The sequence below is a fragment of the Lepisma saccharinum genome, chromosome 5 (genome assembly GCF_977018435.1).
Source record: "Lepisma saccharinum chromosome 5, izLepSacc3.1, whole genome shotgun sequence".
NCBI lineage: Eukaryota > Metazoa > Arthropoda > Insecta > Zygentoma > Lepismatidae > Lepisma > Lepisma saccharinum.
In genome coordinates, this window is record NC_139233.1 from 46,294,058 (window position 1) to 46,312,995 (window position 18,938).

At 39.9% G+C, this 18,938-nt stretch overlaps 1 protein-coding gene across 1 annotated transcript in view; it reads left to right on the top strand.

Annotated features, from left to right (window-relative positions):
• The first annotated feature begins 5,381 nt into the window (after positions 1–5,381).
• Positions 5,382–18,938, top strand: part of LOC145988350 (pancreatic triacylglycerol lipase-like) — a 29,003-nt gene continuing 15,446 nt past the window's right edge. Inside the window, exons 1-2 of the mRNA XM_083123224.1 lie at positions 5,382–5,434; positions 16,037–16,124. Of these exons, the coding sequence (XP_082979350.1) occupies positions 5,398–5,434; positions 16,037–16,124 (125 nt within the window). The 5' untranslated portion in view covers positions 5,382–5,397. The remainder of the gene's footprint in view (positions 5,435–16,036; positions 16,125–18,938) is intronic.

Here is an 18,938-nt window from a genome sequence, read left to right on the forward strand (position 1 = left end):
GTCCCTCTCCCGCTTGTTCCCAAATTTACAATCGCCTCGTACCCATATATGAAGTTAAATTCTACAAAACATACTTCTTGCAAATATAGAATGTCAATCGAATGTATTCGGACAAAGTCCGCAAGCACTTTGCATTTTACTGGCGTCAGGATCCCATTGATATTAAGGGTACAAAGACGCGTGCTGTAATTCATGCACAAAAAGATATTATATAAAACTGTATATAAGGATACCACGTAGATGTACATTTTTGGTGCTCAATTTGACGAAAGTAAGTATTTGTCCTATGTGGTTTTCGGAATGACAATAATCGTTCTTGTGCATGACACAATTTGCACTATTTTTTCTACCTGTTATTATATCGATATTCATGTTGTAACTCACTAACATGTAATATGGAAATTTATGCTGTACACACTGGGAAAGTAACAAATTTATGTCTCGCACTACACCCGGAAATCATTCTCATCTCAAAAGATAAACAAACATTTCTCCTTACACTAACTACAACACTATCACGCGCATCAGTAATTTTCATGAGGAATTATCTTTTCACTAGCACTAACATTAGCACCTAGATTATTAACACTTTGGGACCGGGTAATTCGCACTGGGGAGGGAGAGAGGGGGCGTTGGTCATCAATCTTCTTGGTCGGTGGGTTGATTTCCGCATCCCTTTGAGAACTTTTCTTGCGCTTCTGCTTCGTCAACTGCTTCTGCTGTCCTTCCATGGATAGCTTCCTTCTGGTGGCATCCTTCAACGGGGCCCTTGGAACAGCAACAGGCTTCACATGACTTGGGACTTCATCTGGAGTCAGCTGGATATCAGAATTGTCATGCACATTCATCTGGTCTTCACACTTGATTTGGTGGACACCCTCTGGTAGATCTTCATGTAGTTCCATTTGTACAGTTTCTTCCCGTTCTACTTCATCAGCCCATAACAGTGAATTTTCCATGGTTTCGTCCGTCGCGTTGTTCCCCGAAAGTGTTACCACTGCAGGATCGTCTTTCGGTGCGTTCTCAGTTGACGCTGTTGGTACATCACCCTCTGTCTTCTGCCTCAATGTCGTTCTGGTGGGTATTGGCAACACTGTGGGTCGAGAGGCCAATTGTGTTTCTTTGACAGTGAGTTGCGTTGGTGGTCGATTGACACGTTGTGCATAGGTGCTGGGTTCCTGGTTGTTCATAGATGTGCCCGCTTGGACTGCGGTTGAACTTGCTACGGTAGGAGTAGTGCGTCGTCGTCTTTGGGGACACATGGCTGCTGCGTGTGTCAATTCGTCACAGATCTTGCAAGACGGCTGCTGCCCATAATATGTGACCCAATATCTCGCACCTTGAATCGTGACGTAAGACGGTATTGACTGCTTCAATACCATCCTCAACACTTTTATGCCCGTGCGGGTACGATAGATATGTTCCTGCGAGTAAGTCTCGTCGTCGATAGACTCTATTTCTCCATATTTTATGAGTACCGCAGCTAATGCCTCATCCTTAACTTCCATCGGGATGACATGTAGTCGCACCATTGTTGTTATTCTGTCCGCCCATTCCAATCGTACATCATGATCACCATCCTCATCACGAAACACCAACATTCGTCCACACTTCCGTATTATTTGCTCACCTAACAGGTGTGATACCAGTTTTATGTATACACACTTACGAAAATGGTCAATTTCAATGCTTAGAACCTGGTCTTCGGTGAGAGCCAGCGTTTCACTAATCCAACGGTGTAAATTCACTGACGTGGGTCTCTTTTGAGCACTCGAAAAGGACAATTTTAACGTGTTAACACGACGTGTTTCCATTATACAACAGTCCGAATTACTTCTATTTGACTCGTAACTAATATTCCTTTCTACTCACCAGGACACGGCCTCGTTCGAACCAAGCTGCAAGCACCACGCGAAACGATGTTTCTCGTACGGCTGCTTCCGCTCGACTGTGTCTGACTGAGCCACCGCATAGACATTGACATGTATATTGTATACTATTTTGACATTAATTGAAATAACATTTTACATAAGCGATGATAACTTCTGACGTTGCAAAGTTTTTGCAGCAAATGTATTGATAATTTCCTGATTTGAACCACTTTTAAAACATCGGACTCACAGGAAGGAATTAAGGTAGACATTTACCACTCATCAGCCATACACGAATGTAGTCAGTTTTTAATTTTTCTTATGACACTCATTGTCCGTTCTGTAGAACAATTTGTCATTAGTATGGAGATCAGAATTTTACAAAATAACCTGCAAATTTGGAAAGGTCGAAAACTGGACAATAACAACTGGTCAAGCAGACAGTTTGCACGCCCCCTTTTCCAAACCGATTCTAAAGGCATCATTTCAATCCATCGCCGCGATCAGCCACAGGTATGTAGAAAAACTGTACATAATAACTAAAAATCAATAACAAGTCAATAAAACGAAACTATCCCACCATTTTTGTGTGGAGATATACGGAATTGGTAGCTAAACTATAAAATTGTGTCCCCCCTCAAAAATTTCATGACGCAGGCGCGCGCGCACACACACACACACACACAGACACATACGTTAAAATTAGGATAAAATCAGCTAGCTATGTGCATGCATGGATGCAAAGCTTTAAGTTGGTTGGTTGGAAATAATATATGTATTTACTATTCCTAACCATTTTTAATTAGAGTATTTTTTTAACCTTTGATCTACATGAATTGCATATATTTAGCACGTATTTTTCTGCAAAATAAGATTTCCTTTTTATCACTAAGTTCAAACACTAAAACTGTTATCTCAACAACATGTTTCGGCGGCAGATATGAAGAAATGCGTTCTTGAGAACCGTTGCATAAAATAAGCAGTTAGGTTACTACGTGCTCGTAACCTTCAAGTACGAAGAAAGAGTAAATATTGAGTACACGTTGTGGTTAGATTACGAATGCGGAACAGATAACTCCTGTAGGCTATGACCTCGCAAACTCTCCTTCTTTCAAAAGCTTCTTAACTTTTCTTATGTACTTTTCTTATATTGGCTCACACCACCTTTTATTCGCGGTTTCTAGCCAGCGTTGCTGTTTTTTCTTCGTTCAGTTATCTTCTTATTAACTTGATGAGTAAAATTTGTAAGATCGGGTCCGGAACTTGGCATGGTATTAAGAAGCAAAAGAGAAAAAGAGCAAAACGAAAATAGACCTGTAAAGATCAAACATAGCTGCACCCAGTGAAAGTATTGACGCCCTATTCAGTGGTGACGCCAGACTTTCTGGTGTAGATGGGCCAAATCTTGAAATATAAACGTATTCTGGTATCCACATTGTTATTACGCGATCAAGAAAGGTTTCCATTGTATGAATCATTTTCTATACACTTTCATATTTACTTTATCACGAAATTTTTGCCTAATACAATTTGAACAGAGTGGGAAAACCTGATTTTGAATGTGCCATGACCAGTGATGTGCGTCTACGCGTAAACAACGATAGTCTACATTCTACACGTAGACTATTTTATACACGTAGATTACGTAATCTATGTAAACAACATGGCGAAAGGTGATAACTTAGCAAAAGGCGCCGTGGAATTAAAAAAATATATACTGCGTATCAGTTGCTGATGTGTGAGGAGAACTTTTCATACTATGTCTTCCAAATTCGAACAATTTCTCACCTGAAGAAACCTAATATAGGAAATATTCTAGTGTTTTATGGGGAAAAGGCCACTCTTGCTTCACAACTGCCATCTGTTGTTGTTTTTTGCATACTATTTATCTTCTTCCATAGTTGGTATTAGAAGAGAAGAAATTTTTTGTTGTAAATAGGGTTCTTTTTATTTCGTTAGGAACCAATATAGTTGAAAATGTCACTTTCCATTCATGAAAGCCTTGAAAATTAATTTTAGTGCACTTTAGATTGTCTACGTAGTCTATGTAAACTACAACCCTATGTAATCTACGCGTATATTACGTGTAGACAACGCATGTAGACGTAAACTTATAGTCTACGGCACATCACTGGCCATGACCCACGCTCCACCACCCATAGCGCCGCCTGTGGTCCTATGAAATTAGACTTTGTCAGTTTCGTTTCGCTCGCAATGCAATCGTTTTTCTGTATGATTCACATCACGTTTATGTTTTTTGTTGATTTTTTGTTGTTGTCTAAAACCAGTTTTATACATGATTTGTTATGCAATTTACCGAGTAATTACTATGTGAATAGGCGTTTTGAAAACGGTAAAACGGTAAAACGGCAAAAATAGGAAAATACGTGTTTGGCATCTTGATGAAGATAACATATAATAGTCTTAGTTTTGATTACTGTCAGTTATAAAATAGGTGGCGTTCTATTTATTTAAGGCACATGTACATATTTTTACAGTGGTGTTATATTAGAAATACTATTGTATTAAAGATTCCCTGCGTGCAGTAATATAACTGTACTCAATACACTGCATAACAACGCATTGTAAATTACTCCATGGAATGGACAAATTTTCAAAGTATGTTTTTAGTCCACTTTATGCTCAGATAGGCTGATCGGGACAGGAGTACAGATTAAAGTGTAACCCAAATGATTGTGAAGGGTGCACCGGAAATCGAACCCAAGACAAGGAACAGCGTTAGTCATCCGCTATCGGGAAGGCCCTGAGAACACAGGATTTGATTGAATGGTTGGATTGATTTGCTTTATTTTACTTCGCTTGTTGTGCCATTTTTGGCCAATTTGCGAAGATGGGGATGAGTGATGATATGATGAAATTGGCGAAAGGACACTCACAAACATCCGTGCCCAGGCCAGGATTCGAACCCGTAACCCCTAGCGTCGTAGTGCGATGTGCTAACCACTCCGCCACGGGGAGAAATGATGTCAAATTCACATTTCGAAGTTCGTCGTAGAAACATTTTGTCTTTGTAAGTGAACCTTGCTGTTTTAAAGAGTTTTGTTTTAGAGGAGTGCGTGCAATTGAGACAAAATTTGCCACTTTTGCTGTAGATCCCTTCCATGGTCGAACATTACGCGAACATTAAAAGTTGACTGTAGTGTAAACTACGAGAATAACCGCATTTGTCCCAGTAATAATATCTCAAGTAGTATACGTTTACTATAAAGGAAGTAGGCAAGCAGTAAAAGGTTCAGTCAGTGAACATAGCCACCAGCTGTCTATGCACTAGAACTGTTATCTCTCTCCTTCTACCTTTATTGACAATATTCTCATATTTAGTGTACAGTAATGATCACTCGGAAGCAAAATAGAGACAAAAGGCCACATCGGATAACCGTGACCTGACTCAATTGATGACGTAAATGCTCACCTGATATCCAGTGCCTCTCAATAGAGGGTACCGTTATATGACGCTTCTGTTAAATTTCAATGCCAAGGCACCCGATGTGCCAGTGACCAGAAAATGCTGCTGCTATCGTTGCTGCTTGCTGCTTTGAGAGGTAAGTGACCGGGCTGGGGATTTCCGCGAGGTGCAGGGATTTTAGTCTTTACGCAATACTGCTTTATGTAGCTTTTATACGGAATGGAAGTTTTTCAGATTAGAGATTGTATTTGTGTCGTTTCGTCTCGTGAATGAAGAAGCCCGTCTCGAGTTGAAGGTTTTTGAGTTTTTGTTTTAAGTCCAGTTTATGCACAGAAAGGCTAATCGGGACTGGACCTACAGTTTAAAGTGGGATCCGAACCACTATGTGCCAGTGCCTCCACTTGTATCGAACCCGGCACCTCTTAATTACAAGGTGACGACGCCCCATTGTGCCATCGATCTCGAGCTGGAACTGTCTTGTTCTCGATTGGAAAGTCTCGGACTTCGAAAGGAAAGTCTTCATCTCATCTCGGCTTAGAAGGAAAAGTGTCGATCTAGTCTGGACCTCAAAGAAAAGTCTCCATTATGGTTCCGTATCCAGGGAAAGGTCTCAATCTCTGTTCGATTCCAAAGCAAATGTCTCAATCTTGTTTTGGTCTAGCCGGACCCTGTGGCCGAGTGTTAGTTCATCGCGCTGCAACGCTAGGGGTCCCAGGTTCGAATCCCGCTCGGGCTTGGATTTTTGTGTTCGTCCGAATAATGAGAAACAATGTGAATAAAGTGGAAATTGGCATGTGTGAAAGTGTACGAATGTGTGAATGACGGGGGATACTGCCGAATAGGGGTATTCCTTTATATATATACGAGGGATGATCGAAAAAAAAGGTTACAAAGCCTATTATGGCGTATGTGTTAGACATAGCTGGAAGATCAACACACCTGATGATGGAGGGCACTCAACACTAGTCCTCGATGTAATCACCTTTTTTGTTCAAGCACTTGTCACAACGGTAGATGAGGTTTTCCATACAGGTTGCACAGAAATCCGCGTCAAGTTCTCGTAGCCACCGTGAGGCAGCTCTTTTGACATCATCACATGTCAGATAATGGTGGCCAGCCAACCAAATGGTAGTGCCAGCTCAGCTGATATTGAGCGTAATGTTGTTCTTCTGTCCTCACGAATACACTCATCCACAAGAGCACAGTTCACGTCAGTGGTTGAGGTACTGGGCCTACCGCTGTGTCCAGGGTTGTCATTAACAATACTGGTCCGTCCTTCTTTGAAGGCACGACACCACTTCGCTACATGTTGCCTTGAAATTGTCCCCTCCCCATACACCTCCACAATCTGCCTATGAATGTCAGCAGGTGTACTGTTTTTGGCCCACAGGAACCGCACCACTGCCCTCACTCCTCTTGACCAATTTTCTAGACGAGTCATCATTTTAAATGTCCGCTTCTCGGGTATACATGGTCAGAATGCGAAGTGCTCAAACTCGCAACAAGACAAACATGTTATTAATTTACACATAAATTTTCGTTACGTTACAGTGAATAAAACAAAAGTTATATGCTTTGTAACCTTTTTTCCGATCATCCCTCGTATATATAAATATAAATATATTATATATATATATATATATATATATATATATATATATATATATAAGTGGTTAGCACATCGCGCTGCGACTCCAAGGGTCGCAGGTTCGAATCCCGCTCGAACTTGGTTGTTTGTGAATGTCCATTCATCAATTTCATCACCCATCCCCATCTTCGCAAATTAGCCAAGAGGAACAAAACGCGAAGTAAAATAAACTAAATTAATCAATCACTCGTTTTGATTAAAAGGTTTTGATCGATTGATCGTTTTATTTTTTTTACTTCGCTTTTTCTGCTACATTTGGCTTGTAGCGAAGATGGGGATGAAACATGATAAGTGATACAATGAAATTGATGAATGGACAATCACAATTACATATGGACGGTACAAGCCCCGTAGAGGATTATACTATATGTGAGTCTAGACTCAATAGCCTCGTTAGTCTGTAAGATTTTAGTCTAGTGCGTACTATGTGGAAGAGAAGTTGACATTTGGGTGGGTGTTTACGGACCCCTCAGTCTCAAAAGGTAATAACATCTCGACTTCGCCTAGAATTCCAAAAAATAGATAGAAAGATGTTAAAAATGCTTATTAACAAATCTTGCAACAGAGGTTTTTGCACATTACACAACAAAAAGCAAAACATCAACGTAAGTCACATTATAAAGCAATTTTGATTTTCAATATTAATGCACTTTACTTTCTAATTTAGCTACTAAAATTTCCAAGGCGAGACTCCCTGACTGTAACTCTCGGTTTGTCTCGACAAGTTTCGTACTGTCCTCGTCTCGATTTTTAAACCGATGTTTCCGTAATATCGCCACTGGTCGGGATTCAAACCTACAAACATCAGAGCAAAACATGAAACGCGACGTTGACGAAAGAAATTTTGCGAAAACTTGGTTATCGAAATAATAATGCGTTATCCCAAACACGGGCGCGTATTATGTGCAGAGAAAGAGACTATCATTTATGAACTGAGACCGGACGAGACCTATAAAATCAAGACTCTTGAAAAGTTAAATGCAAGAGAATTTCGCCTAAATCGAAAAAATACTATGCTTTTTCGTCGAGTCTTTCCTCGTGAAAATACTGGGATTGTACGTACCATTTATGAAGTTCGCGGGCGCTTTCTTATAGCCTATCCCCCCCCCCCTTTGGATAGCCTAACGATACGTAAAGCGGGATTAAGGAAGCCACCATCAAGCCTATCTAACGCGTTACCTGTCGCCGAGAACTACAGCTCGACCCCGTCTAGCCTATAATTGTCAACCTACTTACACCATGAGCGCTCGCCACTGCAAGACAAATTGTCCATTACGAATTGAACTCAGACGCACACGTACCGTTAAGAATTGTCCTGAACGTGTGCTACATTCTCAACCACATAATCATCCTAATCCTACATACACCTTAAGTTATGCTCCCATTCAAAGACTTCAAAGTGGCAGGATGAGATAGGTCTTGAATGCAAGTCGCGCTCGTCGAAGAATATTTATTTTTTGTAACTGAACACTTCAATCCACGTGCTGATTTCAATCGATATTTGACAATCTGCAACTAAATGTAGAAATAAATTATGTGAACTAGAGAAGTAGCATCATCTGCTGCTCTTCATGCCCTTGAACTTCAACATTTATATAGGAGGGCAGTGGCGGCGATTGGGTTCCAAAATTTGGTGGGGGGGTCAAGGGCAGTTTACTTTCCCTTGGTACATAAGGTTTAGCATAGTGCGGTGGCAAAAGGGGGAAAACGTGGTGGGGAGCAACTGCCCCCACCTACCCTCTCATCGCCGCCACTGTAGGAGGGGAAAATTTTTTCAGGATCTCAAAATTGCACAGTATTGCACAAGTTGAATCGATCAGGATTTTTAGTATGATGATGAAAAAGACAGTTACTGCAATCCTTTGAAACAATAAATATTCATTATGAATTTTGTCCACGCGCGTCATGTAGACAAATTCTCTTTTATCTTGACTTTTAAACTATCCTTTTGCTATGCACAAGCCAGATGAGAGACTTAGATTTTACATTTTCATTTCTATTAACGAAATCTACTGTATTCTACTCTAAGGAATGTACGAGCTGTACTACTACTAGGCATATGCTGCAGGTGGTTAACATAGTAGGTCAAACAGTGGCAATAAAACTAATCTTGAAATATAAATCATCTGTCTGTATAATTATTTATGAACTACTCTTGTAAGAGTTGAAAGAAACCCAAACATTTACAGTCAATGCATTTAGCGCATCTGCGAAAACAAGTATGCTAATCATGATGCTTTATCTTACATCGGTTCGGAACGTCAAAATTGGACGCGTTGTTTGCCCTTGCACTCATTCCAGCTTGCTTGCGGATTGATTTTCCGATGCAAGGTGGCCTTGAGTGTTTGTGTTGGAGAGCTTCAAACTGCGGGGTCAAAACGTATGCGATGAGCTCATTCATGAGGGAGTTGTTGATAAGAGCTGAAACAAGTTAATTGAACAGACAGCTGTTTTGTGGAAACAGTCAAGGCCGCGTTCTTCCGACTACGATATTCACATAAAATGAAAGCTGTCTCGAGAACACAATACGTCCACACTTTGTCTTAGTGTAAAATTAAGTTTTGCCTCCGTTAGACCTAGTAACCTGTACAGTCACGTGAAAATAACTATATAGTAAGACAAAATAGCCATTAGTATTTCATCCACTTCTACTACTCTACATCCAGTATGCAAATTGCACTTCGATGACGTACATTTAAACAGTAAAGCGCACTCCCGACTGCCCACTTAAATAATGTTATGAGAAATTTTCAAATAACATATTTCGATACGACCATTAAATAATAATCTATAGTGAATCTAGATGTGCACATATATAAAGTAAGGGAGGATCGAAAGAAAAGAGAAATAAAGAAATAAAGGGACAGAATTACAGAGAAATGGAGAGAGAGAAAAAGAAGAGAATGAGTTAAACGGAATGAGAGAAAAAGAATCCCCGGCTCTCGACGACCATGATGAATAATTTCTTTGAATCAGTAATAATACACAAGAATATGGACATAATTTTTGGGCGCGTCTAGTTTTGGGCTTGTCTTTCAAAAAAGCTCAACTTATAAACAGTGCTCCATGTGAGGGGGTGGGGAATGCGAGGGAAGAAATAATAGAAATAATAAATCCCAGTGTTCCTACACCTCTTTCATATGTTGTTCAGTTTGATACTACGGTAAAAGACAATGTATTGGATTTCTTAAAAATCACGTACTTTATTTCTTGAAAACCTACCTGAATTTGGCTTCATTATTCGTCACCAATGCCTGTTTGCTACCCGTAATTGATTAACCTGTGATGCCTACATCCGGGTCGATACGATAAAATAAAAGCCTAAATAATCATGCACGTACTCACCCATTTTGACCGTGAATATTCCAATGCTGCTCCTTTTCAGTTTGCATCAACACTTCATGCAACTGCTTAATAAGCGTTCATCACTTCTTGCCGAAGTTTCGGAAATGTCTGATGATAATTTTTCAGGCCGATAAGCAATATCTTCGGTGGTAACCTTACACACCCCCGATTTTTTTTTTTTTTTTTTTTTTTTTTTTTTTTCAACTTGAACACCGTGAAGTCGGTCTTCAAATTGTCTTCGAATGGTAAAACTCGCACATAAGCACACTTTGAAAGAGAATGGACAAAAATTCGATCTGCCTTCACAGAAGTAAGTGAAAAGGTTCTGGGCTTCAAGGATAGGAGGAAAAAAGATTGGATGTCTCTGCAGACCTGGGAAAGGATTAATGAGCGAAAAGTAATTAAGGAGGCAATGAACTCAAGCAGGACAAGGGCAAGGAAGGCAGAATTGCAAACAAAGTATACAGAGAAGGATCGTGAAGTAAAGAGTAGTGTTCGTAGGGATCAAAGAAATTGGGTAGACAATCTGTCTCAGCAGGCGGAGGAAGCAGCAAAAAAGAGGAATCTTAAAGAACTATACAACATCACAAAAGTTCTGTCAAGGAAACAGATGCAGAGAAATCGACCAGTGAGAAGTAAAGATGGTACCCTCCTTACGAATACCGAGGACCAACTGAAACGTTGGAAGGAGCACTTCTCTGCAACCCTTAATCGCTCTGTGGATGCTCAGATAGACCAGGGGGAAGAGGAAGATGATAATGATGATGATGTTGGCCCCAGTGTAAGAATTAGGACGGATGTTCCAACAGTAGGAGAGATTAAACAGGCTCTGAGAGAGGTACGTAATTGTAAAGCAGCTGGTGTCGACAACATACCACCGGAAGTGCTGAAAAGTGATATAAACACCACAGCAAATATGTTGCAGCCCTTATTTGAGAAGATATGGATAGAGGGAGTGATGCCTAAGGACTGGAGGAGTGGCCTGTTGGTGAAGCTACCGAAAAAAGGGGATACATCAAAGTGTGACAACTGGAGAGGTATAGCACTTCTCTCCATTCCGAGTAAGATCTTCACTAGAGTTATCCTAAACAGAATTAAGGAGCATGTTAACTTGAGACTCAGAAGAGAACAGGCAGGGTTTCGACCAAATCGCTCCTGTATTGATCAAATTAACACCTTGCGGATAATTTTGGAACAATGTATAGAATGGTCATCTCGTCTCTATACAGTTTTCGTTGACTTCGAGAAAGCATTTGACTCGGTCAACAGAAATGCAATGTGGAAGGAAGTGAAACGATATGGAGTGCCCACAAAAATTCTTGATCTTATCCGAGAAACTTATCGTGATTATACATGTAGAGTTATACATGAAGGCCGTGTATCTGAACCAATAGATGTGCAGTCTGGAGTGAGGCAAGGTTGTATATTATCACCTACAATGTTCCTGATCGTGATCGATGCAGTGATGCGAAATGTAATAGGAGGGAAAAGACGTGGTATCCAATGGGGATTGAATAACAGACTAGAAGACCTTGATTTTGCAGACGATTTGTGCTTCTTATCTGAAGCACATGGTGATATGCAAACAAAACTAGCAGATCTGATAGAAAGTGCAAAAAAAGCAGGACTTGTGATTAACTCCAAGAAGACCAAAGCACTGAGGATTAACTCCACAAAAACAGACCCGTTTAATATTGGTGAAGAGATTATTGAAAATGTGGATAGCTTTACTTACCTGGGTAGTGTGGTGGCAAAAGACGGAGGGGCGGCACAGGATGTTTCTCAACGAATCCAAAAAGCAAATGGCACCTTTGTGAGGCTCTATCCAGTATGGAAAAACAAGAAGATATCTATGAAGACCAAACTTCGTATTTTTCGAAGTAATGTTAAGTCTGTACTGTTGTATGGGTCTGAGACATGGAAAGTAACAAAAACGATTACCTCTAAATTACAGACCTTCATCAATCGCTGCCTGAGAAAAATTTTGAATATCTTTTGGCCAGAAGTGATTCAAAACCAAGAACTTTGGAGAAAATCTGGAGAAACCGAGGTGTCCATACAAATAAAGCGGCGAAAATGGAATTGGATAGGGCATACGTTGAGGAAGGAAAATGAGGCTGTCGAGAGAGAGGCACTAGACTGGAACCCGCAGGGAAGAAGGAAAAGAGGGAGGCCTAGACAGACGTGGCGAAGATCTGTTCACGCTGAGGCCTTGGAGGAAGGAAAGAGCTGGAATGCAGTGAAGAGAATTGCCGTCAGTAGGACCAGGTGGAGATGCTTTGTTGATGCCCTATGTTCCACAGGGAACAACAGGAATTAAGTCAAGTAAGTCAAGTCGGTGGTAACCTTACACACCCCCGATTTTTTTTTTTTTTTTTTTTTTTTTCCAACTTGAACACCGTGAAGTCGGTCTTCAAATTGTCTTCGAATGGTAAAACTCGCACATAAGCACACTTTGCTCTGTACAAAACAAAAACTGAGTCACATCATAATTGTTTAAGAAATATTTTAACGCTAAATTCGAAAATGGGAAATGAAAACTAGCTCATTTAAACTAGCCGCTCTCACACGGTCTGCGCATACGATATCTGTAAGTTAGCTAAGCGATGGAACTGCCACCTGGTGGCTGATAACGCAAATAGGCACGGGGAATAGCGTGATTTAAAACTCGTGTTACCATAATATTGTTCGTTAATAGCGTGGAAACCGTGTAGGAGATATTCAAACCGTGTTTCTTGCATTGCAAAACCTTAACCATTGAGATTTTTATTATTTACCTTGTGCTGAAATGTCAGATATGAACGTCTAGAATATAATCAATGGATCAGAGTTTTAGACGTCAAAATGCATGAATGGATAATTTTAGCTTGTTACATTTGAGATTGTTTTAAGTATATTTTATACTAATCGGGACTGGACCTACGGTTTAGGGTGGGATCCCAACCACGATGTGCCTCAAATGGGTATCGAACCAGGGACCCCTTGGTTGCAAGGCGACGGTGTTACCACTACGCCATTGGGAAGGCCCTCAGCTCCAAACAAAAAAACGCAACAAAAAAAAATGAAATAAAAAAAAATAGCGGGCTATAGGCTTAATCAAGGTTGGAAACACTGAAAGTTCTAGAAATTGTCCTCAGATGTCTAGAACACATACATACTGTATATGTCGATAAGGTTAAAAATCGATTTTTTATGTTCGTGTGGTTACAAATTACACCTTTAGGGATCCTTTTGTAGGTTTGTGAGTTTTGGAAGATTACACTTCGATCAGTGAAAATAATTTCCTTATAGACGTTCCTGTACATTGTTGCCACATGAAGTAAAGAACTATTAGTAGCCCCTAAATATTGAAATCGATAAATCATTATAATGCAAAAATAATCTGGTTTCAATATATTTTATGATTTTAATTCCAATAACGATTATTGCATGTACGTACTCAATCGAGGACATTTAAATTGTAATTAGATATAATTTATGAATAGGAGCTCACAAAGAAACAATCATGTCAAGACCGAGGCTCTAGCCCAGAATATTCAGTGATGCGTTCAGCCATCGATAAATTTACCACTAGAATCTCAGAGAACGTATACTTAGAAACATTGGGAGCACTAGGGAACATGATTTTTGCCCCCGTGAAAATAATGACTGTTTCTAATGTGTTTTGTAGTGTAGTAAGCGAAACTAATCCTCAAAATTCTCCTACACGTAAAAATTTTTCATAATGTCAATTTTTAATAAAATAAAATTTAAGGTATAAGGTATACTAACATTGGAAAATAAAGCTAGATGTTTACCTGGAAAAGAAAGGGAAAGAATTAATTCATTCGAAAAGTTGTTATGTAAATTTATATAGTATAAGAGACCGGTACACCACAGCGAGGAACTACCAGTTCCAAAACCCCCACGCACATAGGTTGTGTGCAAGCACCAGATGAAGATACCGCAGACGAGCCGTCAACATCAATCGACGTAGAATACCATTGTGACGAACAAGATGGTTGTGTGCACCTCATTATGCACGATGAGCTAAGTGATCTTATACGCGATTTAAATTTGGGAAAAAAAGAAGCAGAGATTCCTGGTTCAAGGCTTCAGGAGTGGAAACTCCTTGCGAAGGACACAAAAATTTCCATTTATCGAAACCGTCACAAGCAGTTTTCCAAGTATTTCACAATGAAAGAAAATATGTGCTTCTGTGTAGATGTCGTTTCCTTAATGAATGAGTTCGGTGTTCGACATTCAGTACCCGATTGGAGACTGTTCATAGACTCCTCAAAATTAAGTATGAAAGCTGTATTGCTGCATAATGGCAATGTTTTACCATCAATTCCTTTATTCCATGCTCTAAATACGAAGGAATCATACGAAACAATGTCTGTTTTGTTAGCAGCTGTAAATTATAATAAATATGAATGGGAAATCTGTGCTGATCTCAAGGTTATTGCCTCGCTCACAGGATTACAGGGAGGTTTTACGAAACATTGCTGCTTATTGTGCCTGTGGGACAGTCGCGACACAAGTCGTCATTTTGTAGTTAAAGATTGGGGAATGAGGGATGAATACCAAATTGGAGAAAAAATGTGAAATATGTGGCGTTTGTTGATCCAAAGAAGATTCTTCTCCCACCACTACATATTAAATTAGGATTGATGAAGAACTTCGTGAAAGCCTTGAATAAAGATGGCAGTGGATTTCGTTACCTCCAAGACCTTTTCTCGAACGAGACAACAAGCAAAATTGAAGGAAAGTATTTTTGTGGGACCACAAATTAGAAAACTACTGAAATACATTTTTTTTAAATCAAAGCTCCAAGACGTCGAGCTGGCAGCGTGGCGTTTCTTCAAAGCTGTGGTGAATGGATTCCTGGGAAACAAAAAAGAAGAGAACTATGAATTTCTAGTTTCAGAGCTAGTAAGGTGTTACAAAGAAATGAGTTGCCGAATGTCTTTAAAAATTCATCTTCTACTTTCTCCTCTTGAATATCTTGAATATTTTCTACAGAATTTAGGTGATGTAAGTGATAAACAGGGGGAAAGGTTCCAACAGGACATTTCTGACATGGAACGTCGTTACCAAGGACGATGGGACTCAGCCATGTTAGGGGATTACTGTTGGAATACGAAACGAGAAAGTAGCACTGAATATAAGAGACGTTCGTTGAAAGGTAGACATTTTTTACCTATTTTCAAGTAAACGTATGCTTTTGTATTGTTCAAATTTCCTTATCTGTAGCAAGCTAATTACTTTTGACTAGTGGTTGATTACTAATTTCCTTATAAAATGATTCTTTATATTATTTACATGTACTTACATGATGTGCAATTCATGGCTCTGTACATTTGTTACGCATATTTCCATGTATACTGAAATCTACCTGTAAAAATAAAATCTTACGTGTTAGAGCATTATTTTTGTTATGTTTGAATTCAGCACACTTGTTTCCACAAGAGGCAACTTATTTCGCTCTGAAGGCAAAAAAAAATAATTATTTGTTCCCTAGTGTAATTAGAAGATTTAGCTACATTTGTAAATTAATATTTAGATTTATAAAGTTAATATCAATGTTATGTGTAAGTTGTGGAGGCACATAGCACAGTGGTTTGGATCCCACATTAAACTATAGGTCCAATCCAAATTACCCTATCTGTGCATAAAGTGTACTTTAAACTACAAATCGATCATTTAATCAATGATATGTGTAATTTATAAGTTTCTTAAAATGGTTTTATCTTTTCATTTCAGCGCCGTTGTCAGGCAATCGAGCCTATTACCCTGCACCTTGGGCCACGAGAAGTCCCCAATCGGGTGTGCAGTTCTTTCTATGGACGAGGTGAATTTCAATTTTTGCTATCCAGTAAGAAGTCGATCTCCGTGGCGGAGTGGTTAGCACATCGCGCTACGACGCCAGGGGTTCCCGGGTTCGAATTCCGGTCTGGGCATTGCTGTTCTTTGTGAGTGTCCCTTCATCAATTATTATCACTCATCCTCATCGTTGCGTTTAGCCAAACATGACAGAAATGCGACGCTAAATATCAAATCAAACAAGCTATCCAGTAAGAGGCAGCTCATGACAATATAGATGAGCCTTGTAAACTTTCTTTTAGCTCGTCTCCCCATCCACTCTTACGATAATTGATATTTTTTCAGTTTTTCAGTTTATAACAGTGGTTCTCAACCATCGTGAGGCCGCGGACCGGTAAATTCGGTTTTAAAAAGTTTATGCCCGGTCCAAACTATTTTACTCGTAATACCTTCATATATTTTTTTTTACTTTAATAAATAAATTGTGGCATAATCATAGAGAGTATTAGTTGAATTATTGTTGACAAACATAAAATTTAGTTTAAATTAGTTGACAATGGCTGGATCTAATGGAATGATTTAGATTCCTCTGGTGTGATTTCCATTGGCATGTTCCATTTCGGACACCGAAAAAATCCAATTAAAATTATTGCTCAAACTAAATTGACCGTGATGCCCGCTCGTCGACCTTCAAACTTGGAGGCTGTAAGCAACGTGTCCCCCCTTCCCCAACCGCCCCCGGGTTACGTCGTTTAACTGCTCACCAGTAGTGTTTAAAATACTTTTCTGTTATCGCAATCGAAGCCCGAACGAAAGGCCGTCTTTACTGGAGGTTGCGAGCTCCGGCTGCAAGTCGCAAACTTCAGGAGAACCTATCGCGGCCAGAAATAATTATATTTCTTTATAATCAATAACACTGGTCTGTTGACAATTATTGTTGACAAACATAAAATTTAGTTTAAATTAGTTGACAATGGCTGGATCTAATGGAATGATTTAGATTCCTCTGGTGTGATTTCCATTGGCATGTTCCATTTCGGACACCGAAAAAATCCAATTAAAATTATTGCTCAAACTAAATTGACCGTGATGCCCGCTCGTCGACCTTCAAACTTGGAGGCTGTAAGCAACGTGTCCCCCCTTCCCCAACCGCCCCCGGGTTACGTCGTTTAACTGCTCACCAGTAGTGTTTAAAATACTTTTCTGTTATCGCAATCGAAGCCCGAACGAAAGGCCGTCTTTACTGGAGGTTGCGAGCTCCGGCTGCAAGTCGCAAACTTCAGGAGAACCTATCGCGGCCAGAAATAATTATATTTCTTTATAATCAATAACACTGGTCTGCAACGAAAAATCATCAGAGAAACTATAGGCTAGAAGGTTTAACCTGGCACAGTTCGCGCCAAACCGTAGATTTCCTTCTGCTAGTCGACTTTCCCTGGCATCACGTGGGTATTTTCATCCATTGGGAGAAGCCTTGGAGGCAGCACGTGCTTTGTCCCCCGCCTACCAGGGACCGTCGTTTCCCTAGCGTGGGGAATCTCGCCCCTTTGTTGCCGCATTGTCATAAACGTGAATGCTCTGGTTGTGGAGATCGCCATGTTTTCTCGCTTGCGCCGAAATCAGTGGCAACAACGTCCTGCAGACGACAGAGAAGGTTTTAGCGGGAGCCGTGCCAGGTTAAACCTTCAGCCCTATAATAAGTGCTGTAGACTAGGTTTGACCCAGGGGGTGCTCGTTCGGCGGCGCAGATCGTATGCGCAGTTGTCCGTGGATGCATGACGTCACCATCGAAACACTCGGCACGGAAAAGGCTGGTTCCTTATGCAAATATTGAGAAATTTGACAACGAATATCTTCTAAAATATAGTAGCAAGGGAAAAGTTACAACTTTTACTGTTAAGATTCATCCTTTCTAATCAATTTATCACAAAGTTGATTCAAATGTGTAAAATGGTTTTCAAGAAATCGTGTTATAAAGGAACCCCTGTTTTGTTCTCTCCAGGCTTCCAATGTAAGGGAGTTTTAACATAAGCGCGTTGGATTTCTCTTTGCTCTATGTTTTGAAATAATATTATTTTGTTCTTGTCAACTGAAATCATGCCTAAATGCTATGGAAAGCTGTGAAAACTATTATCACTAACGGAAGAAATCTAAAATATCACAGCTTGATTGATATAAAAAATGCGAGATTGCCCATTTTTGTGAAAAAGGCATTGTGCGAGATCTAAAAGCAGAACTTTATAATATTGTATGTAAATGTAAGGGTGTAATAAACGTGACTGCTTCCCAGGCACGTATCCAAGGGGAGGCTTAGGGGGCTCAAGCCCCCCCCGAAAGTTTTCGGTTTACACTAGATAAAATGAGATTTTTTTGTTTCTTGGGGTGTCAAATAAAATAATCTGACGTTAATTTAAGGAGAGAAATAATTATCGAGGCAAGACGGAGAATATTCTATAACCCTGTTATTGGTAACAGCTCGTATCCAAGGTGGGAATCAGGGGGCTCAAGCTCCCCTTCAGAAAATCTTCAGTTTACGCTAGATAAAATTAGGTTTCTGGCTTCTTGAATAATATGGTGATAATTTGAGAGAGATAATTATCTAGGCAAGACGGAGAATGTTCTATAAGCCTGTTATTGTTAATAGCGCGTATCCAAGGTGGGGATCGTAACTCGTGGACTCCCCCCACCAGGAAATTTTTCAGTTTACACTGATAAAATTAGGTTTTTGACTTCTTGAATAATGTGATGGTAATTTAAGGAGAGGAATAATTATCGAGACAAGACGGAGAATGTTCTATAACCCTGTTATTGTTAATAGTGCGTATCCAAGGTGGGGATCGTA